The sequence below is a fragment of the Dasypus novemcinctus genome, unplaced genomic scaffold (genome assembly GCF_030445035.2).
Source record: "Dasypus novemcinctus isolate mDasNov1 unplaced genomic scaffold, mDasNov1.1.hap2 scaffold_655, whole genome shotgun sequence".
NCBI classification, from domain to species: domain Eukaryota; kingdom Metazoa; phylum Chordata; class Mammalia; order Cingulata; family Dasypodidae; genus Dasypus; species Dasypus novemcinctus.
This window is the reverse complement of record NW_026688618.1, coordinates 8,074-24,463: the sequence shown is the minus strand read 5'-3', so window position 1 is coordinate 24,463 and position 16,390 is coordinate 8,074. Positions and strand designations below refer to the sequence as shown.

Sequence of the window (16,390 nt, the reverse complement as noted above, 5' to 3'; positions counted from 1 at the left end):
TCACCGAAGGGGTGCAAGAATAGTTTGATGAATCTGCATATAAGCCTTCACCCAGATTCACCAGTTGCTCTCATTTCATCCTATTTGCTTTCTCTCTCTAATATATACCATGAATAATGGTGGAGCTGTATGACCCTGAGCTGCAGGCAGTATGGCCCTTTATCTGTAAAGACTTGAGCATGCGTCTCCCCAGGGATAGCGGCCTCCTCCTCCGTCATCACAGTGCAATCCTCGCACTCCGGAAATGTGACACTAACTCAGTGTTATCACCCAATCCCCAGTCCATGCTCGCTTTCCCAGTTGTCCCAGTAATGTCCTTTCTGGCTTCCAGTCCAGAACCACACATTGCATGGGTTGCCCTGCGTCTCAGGACTCCTCCGCCTTCGGACTTTCACGACCCTGACCCTTTTGAGGATGACAGATGAGTCACTCTGTGGAAGGAGCCTCAGTCTGGGTTTGTCTAGTGTCGCCCCATGATCCGAGTCGCGTTAGGTGCTTTGGGCAGGAATCCCATGAAAACGACCCCGCGTCTTCCTCACTGCAGCATAGTGGGAGGTGTGCAAAGGCCCCTGGCCCACGCCTGGGCAAGTCCGGTTTAACTGTGCGCTCAAGACCCCGCCTTCTGTTTAAGTTTACAAACCTCGCCTTCCATGACGTTAGGATTCCAAGATTTGAATTACTCACGTACTGGACTCGCTAGCTGGCTCTCCAGTGCGGCTGCACCAGGCCTGTGGCAAGTGCTTCCCCCGTGGTAACTCAGTCCTCACAGCCAGGCCAGGAGCCATACGCTATTATTTTACAGATGAGGACACGGGGGCTTGGTGGGCTGCAGACCCCTGCTGGGTGCCTCCGCCTCCAGGGACAGTGCTCCCCAAGCTGGGCCTGCAGCCACAGGAGCTGCCGTCCCCAACACGTCTCCCTGGCTCTAAAGCTCCGGCCTTTTGGCAGAATCTCCAGGTCCCCTGTCCCTCCTCCAGAGCTGGGCTTCTCTTGGGAAACTGGGGACCAAGACCCCTTATGACAAAAGTGATAACAGTATAGACTGCGTTTATTGATATTGTAACATGTTTCAAAAATGGTGCTGAGGAGGGATTGGGGGGGCGGGTAATAGATTTTCAAGACTCATTAACCCTCTCCGGTCATTTTGATGCCTCCAGCCCTGTCAGGAGCTGGCTCCATCCCTGTGCTCTCCCCAAGTTTCACCCTGATTTATCTAATGTCACTGCTTCATCACCCCCCCATCCCACCCTCTTCATCGTCTGTTTAAGGCCCACCCCTCCCTCCTGCTCATGACTGCCACAGTGGGAGGGACCCCCTCTGTCTTGTTCCCCCTCTGTACCCCCTCCTCCGGGAAGCCCACCCCGAACCACCCTCAGTGTTACCTGTGTAATGCCTGTCCGCTCTCATCCTGCGGCGCCCCCTCCTCCGGGAAGCCCGCCCTGACTTCCTCCCCGCCCCGCTCCGCGGTGCGCACGGCCGCTGCCACCCTCACCCCGTTCTCTCCCCCTCCGCCGCCGCAGCGAGGGCACGCTGGTGTTCAAGCCGGGCGAGACGCAGAAGGAGCTGCGCATCGGCATCATCGACGACGACATCTTCGAGGAGGACGAGCACTTCTTCGTGCGGCTGCTGAACCTGCGCGTGGGCGACGCGCAGGGCATGTTCGAGCCCGACGGCGGCGGGCGGCCCAAGGGGCGGCTGGTGGCGCCGCTGCTGGCCACCGTCACCATCCTGGACGACGACCACGCGGGCATCTTCTCCTTCCAGGACCGCCTGCTGCACGTGAGCGAGTGCATGGGCACCGTGGACGTGCGCGTGGTGCGCAGCTCGGGCGCGCGCGGCACCGTGCGCCTCCCCTACCGCACGGTGGACGGCACGGCGCGCGGCGGCGGCGTGCACTACGAGGACGCGTGCGGCGAGCTCGAGTTCGGCGACGACGAGACCATGTGAGCGCGCGGGGGCGGGGCGAGGCCGGGGGCCTGAGGGGCGGGGCCGGCGGGGCGGGGCCGGCGGGGCGGGGCCTGAGCGGCGGGGCGGGGCCAGAGCCCGGCGAATCTGTGAAAAGCCTTTGGCTGAGGGAGTGGGCGGGGCCTGGGTGGGAGGGGCCGGTGGGGCGGGGCCCGAGCAGGCAGAATCTATGAAATGCCTCTGGCCCGGGGAGGGGGCGGGGCCGGCGGGGGCGGGGCCAGCGGGGCGGGGCCATAGCCGGGCAAATCTGTGAAAAGCCTCTGGCGGGGGGAGTGGGGCGGGGCCGGGGTGGGAGGGGCCGGCGGGGCCGGTGGGGCGGGGCCCGAGCAGGCCGAATCTATGAAATGCCTCTGGCCCGGGGCGGGGGCGGGGCCGGCGGGGGCGGGGCCAGCGGGGCGGGGCCATAGCCGGGCGAATCTGTGAAAAGCCTCTGGCCGGGGGAGTGGAGCGGGGCCGGGGTGGGAGGGGCCGGCGGGGCCTGAACGGGGGTCGCATCTGTGAAAAGCCTCTGACCCGGGGGGGTGGGGTGGGGCTGGGGTGGGCGGGGCCTAAGGAAAGAAGTGGTGGGCTGGGGAGAGGGGCGTTCTCGGGAGCTGCAGTGGGGCCAGGATAGAAGTAGGAGGAGACGGGACAGCACCGGGGAGGGGAAAGAGAAAAGTGGGGAGTAACGGGACGTGGCCACGATCCTGGGGCGGGGCGAAGCGAAGCCGGGGGCGGGCCCGGGCAGCAGCTGGGTTTTGGAGAGGTGGGGGGAGAAGGAAGGAGCCGTCGCGGGCTGGCCAGGGGAGGAGAGAGGGGAGCGGGCACGGCTCGGGCCTGGCGATGGGCGGGGCGCAGTGTGGCTGGGCCTGTGTGGGGACAACGGGGGGTCCTGCCGAGACGGGACGGCGTCTGTGGAAAGGGGGTGGGAGCTGCGGAGACGGAGCAGGGCCAGAGGTGGGGTCTGGGTGGGGACCTGAGGAGGGGGCGCGGGCGGGGAGGAAGACAGACGGGGAGGGGGGCGGGAGAGGGGGTGGGGCTTGCAGGCGGGAGGAGGAGCCTAAGAGAAGGTGGGCGAGGCGTTGGGAAAAGCTGGGGTCGGGGAGACCGAGGGGGAGATAGGGGAGCTGGGGCGGCTGCACGGCGCACCCGGGTGGACCCACGCTCCAACGCAAACCGACCCAGAGCCACTCACGCAGACACGCGTGGACACACAACCGACACGCAGGCCCAGGCATGTAAGGTCACGGACACCGCAGCATCGAGACACGGGTGTCCTCGCGCCCAGACACGCCCCTTGCACAGAGGCCCAAGACCCCACGCGTGCCTGCAGCCTCCCTTCCCCCGCCCGGGATGCAGACGGCGTGTCGCTCCCCCCCCCCCCACGCCTCCCGCTCCCTGCCGCCCCCGCACGCGTCTGTCTCTCCTGCCCGCCGCCCACGCTCCTCCCACCCAAGCGGAGCCCCCACCGCGCGCCGCCACCCCCTCCCAGCCTCGGTGCCTCCGCCTCCGCCTCCGCTGCGCTCAGCTCCTCACTGGTCTCCCAGTCTCCATCCCTCCCCCTGCATCTCCCCGGCCCTGTCCCTCGGGGGTCCCTGTTCATTTCCGGACCCCTGCCCCTGGTATCTAGCTCCCCGACTCAGGGTGTATTTCAGTGGGGGGCTCTCCATACGCTGGCTGGCTAGCTTGGTCTCCCTGGCCTGGGGGTACCATCCCAGGTCCCATCGCTCATTCCCAAGACTGGGAGGCAACGGGAAGAGTTGTCTTTTTGCTCCTTCTGGTCCTTCCTGTAGTCTAACTCGCTTCCGACCTGCTGCTGTGGCCCCACAGTCCCTCTCCTCCCCCGCCTGGCTTCCCCGGGCTGGGACACCCTCTGTCCCCTGCCCGCGCCCCGCCCGAGCTTCCAGCTGTGGTTTCAGGAGGCAGAGAACAGGAGGCTAATTAACGTTTAGGGAAACACATCCTTCCTCTGACGGGCAGGCGCTAATTAGAGGCACTGCGAAGCAGCCGAGCTGGAGGGGCGTCCCAGGCAGGATCAACACAGAGGTGGGGAGAGAGGCGCCCGGAGCCGGGCTGGTGGGGAGAGGGTGCAAGAGAGAGAGAATGGGAACTCAGAGTCAGTGACGGAGACAGCGTGAGAAGAGGAGATGACACATAGAGAGAAACAGAGACGAGGAGACTCAGAGAGAGAGAGTGGGGAAGACTGAAAGAGATGCAGGGGACGTCGAGACAAGGAAGGAGAGAAACGTAGTCACAGGGACGGAGATTGCCTCATGATGCTATAGAGAGGAAAGAGAGTGGGGGTCAGCGAGACCCTGGGGAGACGGAGGGGGCTCACAGGAGATGAGAAAGAGACCTGGTGTGGGTTCCAGAGGCCACGATGGGTGGGGGAGTGCCGTTTCCAGGAAGCACGGAATCAGGGCAAGAGGGCGACAGAATGTCAGGGCTGGAGGGGGGGACGCTGCTTCCTTTGACCCCAGAAAGCCCTGCCCTTGTCCAGCTCCGAGCCTCTTGCTGTCCCCTGCCACTTGGGCATCTCCTCTTCCTGGGTCCCCTGAGGCCACGCCTGTCAGGGCCCCGGTTGACGTGCCTGTCACCGCACGTCAGTCACTGCGAGTTAGTGGCGTACAGCCTGTCTGCGAGAGTGTGTGTCGGAGGTGTGTGTGTATCATCCTGTCAGCGTGTCACTGTTCCAGAAGCTGTCTGCGTGTGTCAGCCTGCGTGAGGAGCAGGTCTGCGGCGACGCCCCCCTGGCCGCGGCCCTTCAGCACCGCGGACAGCTCCACGCCCTCTCCTGAGGGCGGAGCGCCGTTTCTTTCCACCCACAGAAACGTTTAAAATATTGAAACCAGGAGGGCGTGAGGGTGGAGGCGGCTGCGCGTGGCTGCGTGACCGCCTTGTGTCCGCCTCTTTGCAGAAGTGTGTCCTGTGGTAGTGTGTTGAGACGTGTCTGCTTGGGTGGTTTGGTTATTCCACTGTCAAGCATCTGGGCCCTGGGAGAAACCAGGTCAAGGGAAACAGAGAGCCCGGAGAGTGGCCTCAGAGACAGGGAGAGATAATCGGGGAACCGCAGAGACAGAGAGAGATGAAGAGAGACACAGGGAGGCTGAGCGATGGGCAAAAAGAGAAAGGAAGTGCGCGAGACAAAGATGCAGAGAGCACCCCTGAAGGAAATAAACAGGCGGCGGGAGTCATCAAGATGCGGGGAGGAGGGCTCCGCGGGTCAGCCATGTCGCCGAAGTGGGGGGGTGTCACACCCCGGCAGTGGGCATCCGGGCCGTGTGATTTTGCCACTGCATACAGAATGGCCCTGGGGTGTGACGGTGTGTGGGCCGTGTGGCTGGCGGCGCTTCCTCTCCGGGTGGCTGTGGGGGCTGGCTGGCTGTTTCTGGATTTGGGGCTGAGCCTTGCGGGGCTACGTGGGGCCTACAGCCAGAGAAGGTGCTGGAGGCAGAGCCGTGCGCCTTCTGGGCTGGTGGGTCTCTGCATCTGGGTGGGAGTTGCGGGGGGGGGGGGGGGCGTTCTGTGCCTGAAGGGGACAGATAACTTCCGCCCTCCCTCCCCTGCCAACTCCTGGTTACCATGGCAGCCGGGATGCTGAGAAAATCAATTAGCAGGCAGTCAACCCTCCTAATGTGGTTAGGACAGAGGGCAGGACGCTGAGGGTCTCCTGGGCAGAAGGGTCTGAGCTGAGAAATATTTACTGAGGGTGTGTGCTCTCCGCCAGGCCCTGTGCTAGGTGCTGGGGATACAGTAAAGACCATCGAAAAGCAAAGGTTGTTTCCCTGGTGGAATGTACGTTTTAATGCAGGTGGGAAAACAGCAAACAGGAAACAAAGTAAAAAATATATATGGTGCGTTAGAAAAAAAAGAAGACTACTTCGGACAGGGTAAGGGGAGCAGAAGAGCTGGGGCGGGGACAGGGATGGATTTCAACATCAAATAAGGTGGTCGAAGTGGGCTTCGTTAAGAACGTGAAGTTGGAGCAGCGACTGAAGGAACTGAGAGAGGGAGCCTGGGGAACGAGTGTTCTGGGCAGAGGGGCCAGCCAGTGCAAAGGCCCTGGGCTACCTTGTATGTCCGAGGGACAGCGAGGTGGCCAGTGTGGCTGGAGTGGAGTGAGCAAGAAGAGGGGGCTGGGAAGCCCCAAAAGGAACAGAAACTGGGGTGCAGGGGGCCTTGTGGGTCATTCTAAAGTCTTTGGAGCCCTGGGCGAGGTGGGAGCCGTACAGATGGGTGCAGAGCAGGGACCTGACCTGACTTAGACTTAGCACGATCCCTCTGGCTGCCGTTTGGAGAACAGGTGTGGGTGGTGAAGCATGGAGCGCATTTAGGAGGCTACTGCAAGGGTCCAGGCATGAGAAGATGATGGTGGGGCCAGAGGGGAGGCAGAGGGCTGGTGGTGGGTCTGGGGCAGGTGTCAGGATTCTAGATTCTGATAGATGGAAATTTGAATACTGTCTCATCCATGAGCTCAGGTTACTTCCCTTTAATATGCCTCAGCTTCCTCATCTATTTCTGGGTTTGTTTCTATAAAAAGGGGGATAATAAGCGGAGTAGGTGTAGCTGAGTGGTTGAGCACCTGCTTTGCATGCACGAGGTCCTGGGTTCAATCCCTGGTACCTCCTTTAAAAAATGGAGATAATAATAGAACCTTCCTTCTAGCGTGCTGGGGACTAATTGAGGTTATTATGCCTGGAATGAATCAGGTGCTCAGGAAACTGGGTGGCTAATTAGGAGAGTGGCCCGATGGGCCAGCAAGGGGGTCTTATGCTGGTTGTTCTCCCCCAGGAAAACTCTTCAGGTGAAGATAGTGGATGATGAAGAATATGAGAAAAAGGATAATTTCTACATCGAGCTTGGCCAGCCCCAGTGGCTAAAGCGAGGGATTTCAGGTGAAGGGGGATGGGTGGGCTGTGGGAGGGGTCCAGGGGTCCAGGGCTGGGGGACCCTTGCGGGCTCAACTGTGGGCGCTCCTTCAGGCTCATGAATCTGAGCTTCCCAGGGAAGTGATCTCATTTTCTCCCTGTCTCTGTCTCTCCCCAGCTCTGCTACTCAATCAAGGTGAGTAGAGTCTCCTCCAGGCTTTGGCTGGGGAGGAGCCACTGGAGGGAGGCATCAGGGGAGGGTCAGAGCCTCAAGCTACCCTTCCAGGTTGGGTTTGAGACAGGTTGGTGGTGAGATATGGGTAGGTTTGTGCCTGGGCAAGGGTTGGAGCCAGAATTAGATTTGGGGATGGAACCAGTGTAAAGCTGGGGTCAAGTTTGGGTTTGAAGACCAGGGTTATGTTGGAAGTCAAGAGTGGAGGACCAGTTAGTCACAGATCAGGGTTAGGATTGGACCAAGATTAGTATTAAGACAGGCTTGTGGTGGGATCAGATTTAGGTCAGTTTGAGGGCTTTGTGGTTAGAATTGGGCCAGGGTCAAAGATTAGGGTAAGAGTTGAGGCCAGGTTTGGAGAAAGTGACAAAGTTTGGGGATGAGGGTCAGAATTAGGGTTTAGGGTAAGAGGTTAGGATTAGGGCTAGAAAATAACAATTGTATTAGTTAAGGTAAGTAATACCAGCCGCTGTAACAAACAGACCCCCAAATCCCAGTAGTTTAATACAATACAAGCTATTTCCTGCTCAGAGTTTGTTGAATGTGCCCCTGGTTGGTGGATGACTCTCTCCTTCCATGTGATCATTTCCTCTTGTGGCGCCACCGTCTTGCTTCTTGCTGGAGCCTTGGCACCAGCCAGCAAGCAGGGCAAGGGAGCGTGGAGGAGCACATGGGAGGTTTCCATGGTCTGAGCCTGCAGGATTGCCCATCCCTTCTGCCTGCACTCTACTGGCATGACTCAGTCACATGACCACACCCAACTACAGGGGGCTGGGGAAAGCAGTGCAGCTGTGCACCCAAGAGCGAGAGGAAATGGGTTTCAGAGCACACAGCATTCTGCCACATGGTCAAGTTCTTTGTTGGTGTTGGTTCTAGAATGAGTCAGACTTGGGCTTCAGACTGAGGTTTGACGTCAGGTTTAGGACTGACATCAGAGCTGGACTTGGAGTTCGGGATTGGGTTTGAGATTACTGAGGGATGGGGTTAAGGTGAGAGCAAGGATTTGGGGATTAGAGTTAGGGTTGAGGGTTGGGGTTTGTCATGAGGACTGGTGACAGAATTACACTTGGGGTTACAGTTAGAATCCTGCTCAGTGTTGGTGACCAAAATTAGGGTTGGGTTGGTGCTGGGCTTGTAGGAAAGGGTCAGCATATTGTGGGAGATACTTGAGTACCAGACCGGGTTGTTGGTGGGTTGGGGTCCTGTATTTGTCAGAAATCAGATATCCTCCTTTTTCCTTGCCACCTCAAATACGCTCTAGAAATGTTTCCAGAGCTTGGGTGTATAGCTCAGGCCTCCACCTCCGAGGGTGGTGATGATGACAATGATATTAGTGAGAATAACAGATGAAATAGCACTCACTGAATAGTAATTGTGTGCCGGGCACTGCTCTAAGCACATCACATGAACTGGCTCTCACAGCCACCCTGTGAGTTAGGTACCTCACAGATGTGGAAACGAGGCCCAGAGAGAAGAAGGCGCTATCCCAGGTCACACGGCCCCGCATCCGAATCGCATGGACCGGCCCCTGGGGGCCGGGTCTTGGGGCTTGAGGGAGAGGGTGGGTCAGACAGGAGACTGGGGAGAGCGAGGCAGGGCGAGAAGGCTGCCTGGAGGAGGACAGCTAGGGTTTTCTCTGTCCACGGGAAGAGGAGTGAGGGCATCGCAGGCCCGGTTTGGTAGGCCTGGCGTCTAACACGTACCCTTGGTGCTGCAGGGGAGGGAGACAGGAAGCTGACAGCCGAGGAGGAGGAGGCTCGCAGGATAGCGGAGATGGGCAAGCCCGTCCTCGGGGAGAACTGCCGGCTGGAGGTCATCATCGAGGAGTCATATGACTTTAAGGTGCTTTCGGGGGGGCATCGCCTTTGTGGAGTCCTGCCTGGGTCGTTTCCTCGGGGAGGGCTTGGGCGTGGAGCAGCGGGCAGGGTCAGGAGGGAAGGGAGACTGTGCGGCCGCCCAGGGGCGCCTCCGTCAGCACCACGGACAGCACCTGCGGCTGGAGCCGGGGCGGCGGGCGGAGGGCCCCGCGCAGGTGACGCGCCCCCCGCCGCAGCCCCTCGTGGGGCTTCTCTCGCGTGCACACAGGCAGCGGCCCTCCCCACCCCCCTCTCGCCCCCAGAGCACAGTGGATAAACTCATCAAGAAAACCAACCTGGCCTTGGTGATCGGAACCCACTCGTGGAGGGAGCAGTTTTTAGAGGCAATTACGGTGAGCGCAGGTAAGTGGGGAGGGAGGAGAAAGGAAGAGAGGGATGGAGAGACCGAGGGGGAGAGAAATGAATGGAAAAGGAGAGGAGGAGGGAGGGGGAAGAGGGACAGGGAGAGAAGTACAGAGAGATGAAGAAGAAGGAGAAGATAGAAAGACACAGTCAGGCACAAAGAAAGACAGAAAGAGGGAGACAGAGGGAAAGAAGGGGAGCAGATACAAACAGGAGAGACAGATAGAATCACAGACACGGAGGGAGAAGAGAGATGCAGAAGAGAAGCAGTAAGTAAACTGGAGGGAGCCAGCCAGAGAAAGAGAGAGACAGATGCGGAGAGGTGGAGGGGGGCAGCTGAGCTGGGAGGGTGGCAGGGAGGGCGGGCCCTGGCCTGGGCTTCCTCTCGGCGTCAGGTGTGGGGGATGGGGGTAGGTTAGATGGCCTGGCCTCCCCACACACAGCCGGGGCTCCTCTGTTGTCATGGAGACAGTCGCCAAGGCACCCAGCTCTCTCCCACCTGGGCGGGTTCCCACCCTCCTGAGGCCTCAGACGGGCCCACACTGCCCCCCTGTGGCCAGAGGCACTGTGGCGCTTGGAGTCACAGACTCAATCTTGGGAAACCAACACACTGGCCCTTTGGGGGAAACTGAGGCTTAGAGGCAAAGAGGGACTGGCTCGACGTTCCTTGGGGAGTCCAGAAAAGGCGGGGGTTGGGGCTCAGGGCCTCTGCCTCTTACCCAGCATCAGTTCCCTTCAGGGAGGCCCCCAGAGACCAGCGGGTGGAGTCGGGGAGCGTGGGGGGCTGTGGTTGTAGGCTGGCGAGTGGGCTCGAGAGAAGGCGGGCTCCGGGGATGGAAGACGCCGGGGGAGGCCTAATCGCAGCCAAATGGCCCCTCCCTTGGAGCCAGCCACTGAGACGTTCTTTGTTGTTTTTTTGAGACATCCCTTTGGCCTGTATTTCTGAAGGGTCCCCTGGCTGGGGACGGAGCCATGACTGAGACAACCGCAGCCCTGTCTTTATGGGACTCACAGTCCAGTGATGGAAATGGAGGAGCTGGAGGAGACCGTAGGAGTAGCCTGGGAAGTCCGGGAAGGCTTCTTGGAGGAGGGGGCCCCTGAGCTGAGTATTCCCATGGGAATAGGAGTTCTCCAGGAGGAGGGAGGAAATAGGGAGGGACTTCCAGGCAGAGGGAAACCCAGGGCTCGAGCCTGGCGGTGCACATGGTAGAGTGGCACATTTGGGCGTGCCTGTGCCCGGGTGGCATGAGGCAGGAGGGTAGCAGGAGCCAGACCTTGCGGGTCCTCAGAGGCCACAGGAGCCGGGGGGGAGACTTGGGGGCAAGAGACAGATTGTGGGAGGAAGCTGGAGGGGGTGGGCTGTGGTGTGAGCTGAGGCTGTGGAAACCGGCAGGGCCTCCTAGGATGGGGGGATCTTGAGCTTTAGTCCACAAACAAGGGGAGTTCGCGAGGGGGCTCTTTAAGCTCTAGAACATTCCCTCGGGGGTTCAGTGGAGACAGAGGGTGAAGCACAACAGAAACCATCGATGCAAAGTCGAGGCCCAACGTGTCAGGCCGTGGATTTGTAGAAACCAGGTGGTTGGAGCAGAGGAAGATGGGAGTGGAGGGGAGACAATAACGATGACAGCAAAACAGCAGTAATAATAATGATGCTGATGCTGGTGAAGACGATGATGGAGCCGGTGATGCTAAGATGCACTACGTGCCAAGCACAGTTTGACGTTCATCTTTTGTGCGAACTTATTTGTGCTGGTTCTTCGTTACCTTGCAGTCTCTTCAGCCAATGCTCGTTGATTCTCTCTTCCAAGCACAAAGTGGTTGCGGGTGCTGAGGGCGAAGGGCACACAGAAGTGTTTCTGCAGCTCCTTTCCCCCCTCCCCTTCCTAGACGCAAGCTCTTTGCAGGCTGTACTCGGTTTAGAGCGTCTTTGAGTCCCTGCAGGCACTGAAAGGGTCCTTCAATAACAACGGCCACAGCAGTAACAGTAACAGTAACACTCGAGGCGGGCTGGGTACTGCTGAGAGCCCTTTACGTGGACTGACGTGTTTAAACGTCTCAACCTTCTCCACGAGGCAGATCCCATCTTACTCCCATTTCTCAGGTGGAACCCTGAGGCTCAAGAGGTTAGGACGCTGATACAGATCACAGCGCTGACAAGGTTGACCCAGCATCGGACACTAGAGCGGTGGCTCCAGAACCCTGGTGGAAGCACAGTGCTCTCTCTAGAGAAGTAAGAGAGCCAGAGTCTGCAGGTCCTTGAATGCCAAACCCAGGAGTGTGACTTAGGTCTGAGGGCAGTGGGGAGCCATGATGGGATTTGATGCAAGTCAGGGAGAAGCTCCAAGAGATGAAGTGATGGTAGCCCCGTCCCTCCCGAGAGTGCAGCCTCTCTTGCTCTGACCTTGACTGTGTCTTGCTCTGGTTCAGTTAAGGATGTGTTCAGCAGCAAACAACAGAACACTCAGCCACAAGCTGCCTAAGCACAAGTTTATTGTCTTTAGGGATCAAAAAAATCTGTTGAAGACAATAAGGAGTCAGCACAGCAGCTCAGTAATGTCATTTAAATGCCCCCTCTCAGCTTTTGTCCTCATGGTGGCAGGATGGCTGCTGCATCTCCAGATGTCAAGTCCATATTCCAGGCAGGAAGAAAGAGGAAGCAGGATAAGGGCAGCGTACTTGTTGCATCTGAGCTTCCAGTTTAGTTTCAAATTCCATTTTACATGGGTGACAGCGAAACCCTTGTCTGTTGAGATGTGGCAGGCAGGCGCAGAACCAAGAAATCACGCAAAGCACTTAGTTAAGAATTTACAAATTCAAGCACTTATTTCTTTAACACATGGCTAAGTGAGCTAAGAAATGTGGAAGACAGCTGTACGACCTGAGTCCCCAGATTGGTCAGTCTGCCTCTGCCGTGACTGCCACCAGCTGTGCTCTGCTCTTTGACATCCTGATGGCTCTTAGAGAAAGCAAGAAGAGGCCCGTGGGCAACGCCTGCATGGCTGGCAGCTGGCCTGACTCGCTCCGGGCGACTGCTCAGGGGTGACAAGAGTCCTCACCCGTGTCCTGCCGCGTTTGCTGCTTGGCTTATTCGCCCTGGACTTTCCTGCTGCGAGTGAGAGGAAGGCAGCATCTCGTTCGCACACGCCCTTCACGTTACCCGAGTCGCAGCAGGTTGAAAGCAGGTCGAGGCAGGGCCCAGGAGGTTAGAGCAACACCTCTGAGGGGGCGCACATCCACAGCCAGGGCCCCCATCGGGACATGCTTTCCAGAAACCCTCTGTTTCTCGCTCATCGCCATCTGGGTCCCGTGACCACTGCTGCAAGGCATTCTGGGGAAACAAGTATTTAACCGAGGACATGGCCACCCCTCGCTGCAAGGAATCCTGGGAAAGGGACTAATTTTAGCTGGGTGTACGGTTGTCGCTAGCTGCAAGGACTCCTGGGAAAGTGGGTATCCTTAACTGGGCAGCAGACTACTGTTAGCTGCGATGAATCTGAGCAAGTGAATATTTTTAGCCGATGACGTGGCTGTTGCTAGTTGCAAGGGCTTCTGGGAGAGTAGATCTTTTTAACTATGGACAGGACCAGCCCTCGTTGCAGGGGGGGGGGACCCCGGGGAGCTGGATACTGTTACCTGGGCTCCTAGACTCTTCGAGCTGCAAGGGCTTCTGGGAAAGTCGCTCTTTCTGGCTGCTGGCATGGCCACCCTTGGGTTCAGTTCTTTCTCTGGGACCCGCTGTCTGGAAGTCAAAGCGAGCGGGGGCTCTGCAGGTGAGGACGGAGGAGGCACGGGTGTGCCCAGCGGGGTCCTGTGCCCACAGGGGACGAGGAAGAGGAGGAGGACGGGTCCCGGGAGGAGCGGCTGCCGTCGTGCTTCGACTACGTGATGCACTTCCTGACGGTGTTCTGGAAGGTGCTGTTTGCCTGCGTGCCCCCCACCGAGTACTGCCACGGCTGGGCCTGCTTCGCCGTCTGCATCCTGGTCATCGGGCTGCTCACGGCGCTCATCGGGGACCTCGCCTCCCACTTCGGCTGCACCGTGGGCCTCAAGGACTCCGTCAACGCCGTGGTCTTCGTGGCCCTGGGCACCTCCATCCCGGGTACCTCCCTGGGGGGCTGCTCGCTGGGGCGGGGTCTCGGAGAGGCCGGGCGGGGGGCACGTTGGAAGCGAGGCGACGGCGTGGAAGACAAGGGTCCTGCAGAAAGAAGGCGGCAGGGTCAGGCAGAGGCCTGGTGGTGCACCCCACAGGGTAGGGTGGTGGGAGGAGAAACCAGGGGTGGGGGGTGTCCCGTGGAGTCCACAAGTGGACCTCCTCCAGAGGAAACCAGCTGGAATGTTCCACAGGACTAAGCAGGAGGACGGTCCCCTGGAGACCCCGCACTGGTGGGGAAGGTGGAAACCAGGCCCCTGGAAAGGAGGGGACAGGGCACTGAGGAGACGGTGCTGGGGAGAGGGGCCCCACAGAAATAAGGCGGGGGCTTCGCAGAAACCATTCGGTGGGTTCCACAGGAGTGAGAGGTGAATGCCACCCCCACCCCCAAAGAAACCTAAGGGAGGCGTCTATAGAACTCTTTTCCAGGTGGGATGGGAACCAGGCCAGCGAATCCCAAAGCACTAGGCTGATGGGGCAGAGGCGGCAGCCGATGCTGGAGGAGGGGTGCCGGAGAAATAAGGCGGCGGGGCGCGGGAGACTAGCGAAACCCAGTGGCCAGCGTCCTCCCGCCCCGAACAACCCTGAAGGAGGCTCCCTTAGAAATAAGGGGGCAGAGACTGGAATTCTGACAGGCGTGGGAGGACAGGGGGACGACGCCTTGCTTTGCTCGTCGCTGGGCTCTAGAAAGCAGCCAGCGGGGACGGGGCGTCCCGCCATCAGGTTTTCTGATGCCTGCTGTCCTCCTCAGAGACTTTAGTCAGCAAGATGTTTCAGGAATGGGTGGAGGCCAGACAAAATCGGGCTGCACACCAGAGGGAAACCAGACGACTGGCAGGAAGGAAGGGTGCTTGTGGATGGGGCCCGACGCTTATCTCGTCCAGCCGGATGTCTATGGGGTGATTTGGCCGGTAGACAACCAGGCAGCTGTCCATGGAAAGCAGGTAGAGAGTCTCAGAGAAAGCAGGCAGCGGGTCTCATAGAATTCAGCGGGTCCCATAAAAACCAGGCAATGAGTCCCACAAAAAGCAGACTGTAAATCCCACAGAAGGCAGGCAGTGGGCCCCACAGAAAGCAGGCGGCGGGTCCAAGAGACTGCAAGCCAAGTCCCGCAGAAAGCAGGCAGCGGCCGGCGTGGAGGGCAGGCGCGGGGACGGGGGCCGCCGGGCCTCTCGGGTGGGGTCCAGGGCCCCGGCCGCTGACGGCGCCCCCCGAGTGCCCGGGCGGCGGGGCCCGTCCGAGCGCGTGCCTCTGCCCGCAGACACGTTCGCCAGCAAGGTGGCGGCGCTGCAGGACCAGTGCGCCGACGCGTCCATCGGCAACGTGACGGGCTCCAACGCGGTCAACGTGTTCCTGGGCCTGGGCGTGGCCTGGTCGGTGGCCGCCGTGTACTGGGCGGCGCAGGGCCGCGCCTTCGAGGTGCGCGCGGGCACGCTGGCCTTCTCCGTCACGCTCTTCACCGTCTTCGCCTTCGCGGGCATCGCCGTGCTGCTCTACCGCCGCCGCCCGCACATCGGCGGCGAGCTGGGCGGCCCGCGCGGGCCCAAGCTCGCCACCACCGCGCTCTTCCTGGGCCTCTGGCTGCTCTACATCCTCTTCGCCAGCCTCGAGGCCTACTGCCACATCAGGGGCTTCTAGGCGCCCAAGCCCCAGGAGGGGGGCCGCCCCCCCTCGCCCTGGGGTCCGGCCCGCCCGTCCCTCGCCCTGGGGTCCGGCCCGCCCGTCCCTCGCCCTGGGGTCCCACCTGCCCGCCCCCCCCTCGCCCTGGGGTCCCACCTGCCCGCCCCTCGCCCTGGGGTCCCGCCTGCCCCCCTCGCCCTGGGGTCCGGCCCGCCCCCCCTCGCCCTGGGGTCACACCTGCCCGCCCCTCGTCCTGGGGTCCGGCCCGCCCCTCGCCCTGGGGTCCCGCCTGCCCCCCTCGCCCTGGGGTCCGGCCCGCCCCCCCCCGCCCTGGGGTCCCACCTGCCCCCCCCTCGCCCTGGGGTCCCACCGGCCCGCCCCTCGCCCTGGGGTCCCGCCTGCCCCCCTCGCCCTGGGGTCCGGCCCGCCCCTCCTCGCCCTGGGGTCACACCTGCCCCCCCCTCGCCCTGGGGTCCCACCGGCCCGCCCCTCGCCCTGGGGTCCCGCCTGCCCCCCTCGCCCTGGGGTCCGGCCCGCCACCCCCCCCCCGCCCTGGGGTCCCACCTGCCCGCCCCTCGCCCTGGGGTCTGACCTGCTGGGATCCTTGGCCCCCAGGAGCTCAGCCTCCCCTCGCCCCCTTAGGAGCACCCCCAGCTCTTCCTCCAGCCCAGCCCCTCCCCAAGGAAATGTCCACCTTGAGCGCCTCCCCCCCAACGCTTCTTCCAGAGACTCTCCCATCTCCGCCCCTGACACCCAGCCTCGCTCTGTCCGGTAGGCCCGTCTCCACCCCCCCAACCTCACCCCTCCCTCCCCGGGCCCCAGGGCCTCAGAACTTCCCTCTCTGGGGGGGGGGTGCTTCAAGGAGGCCGAGCCAGCCCCTGGACGTCACAAATCCCAGCCCTTCCCCCAACCCTCAGGGAGCTCCCGGGCCCCAGGGAGGAGGGACGGGGGGGGGGGGGGGGGTGCGGAAGGGGGGGCTGCCTCCACTGAGGCTCCTTGACCAAGGGAGGGGAGACACGCGGGTTCCATCCTAAGGTGGAGGAGGCACCTGAGCCTGCAACTTCTCACATTCCAGCACCCCTGTCCCCCCTCCACTACCTCCGTGAGGCCGGCCACGCCTTGAGGGAGGGGCCGTGTGTATATACTGTGTTTGCGGGAGGGGGGACGCGGGAGGGTGCATGTCTTGGGGAAGGGAGGGGTGTGACAGACTTTTCTTTTGGGAGGGCAGCAGATTCCCCAGACATGAGAATGGGCCTTCGGAGAGGGGGCTGGGAATCAAAGGGAGTCCAGCAGAGCTCCCCTGACAATCCAGAAGGTTCACTTTGCCCTCAGTGCCGGCCAATCCGGGCAGGACCCT

The 16,390-nt window shown here is 61.1% G+C and overlaps 1 protein-coding gene across 1 annotated transcript; it reads left to right on the top strand.

The window, feature by feature from the left end:
* Window positions 1–1,556: 1,556 nt before the first annotated feature.
* Window positions 1,557–15,574, top strand: LOC101415832 (sodium/calcium exchanger 2). Its single transcript, XM_058292952.2, has 7 exons — window positions 1,557–1,943; window positions 6,736–6,839; window positions 6,991–7,008; window positions 8,762–8,886; window positions 9,164–9,263; window positions 13,084–13,362; window positions 14,675–15,574. The coding sequence occupies exons 1-7, from the start codon at window positions 1,657–1,659 to the stop codon at window positions 15,049–15,051; spliced, it is 1,290 nt and encodes a 429-aa protein (XP_058148935.2). The 5' UTR covers window positions 1,557–1,656; the 3' UTR covers window positions 15,052–15,574.
* Window positions 15,575–16,390: the final 816 nt, after the last annotated feature.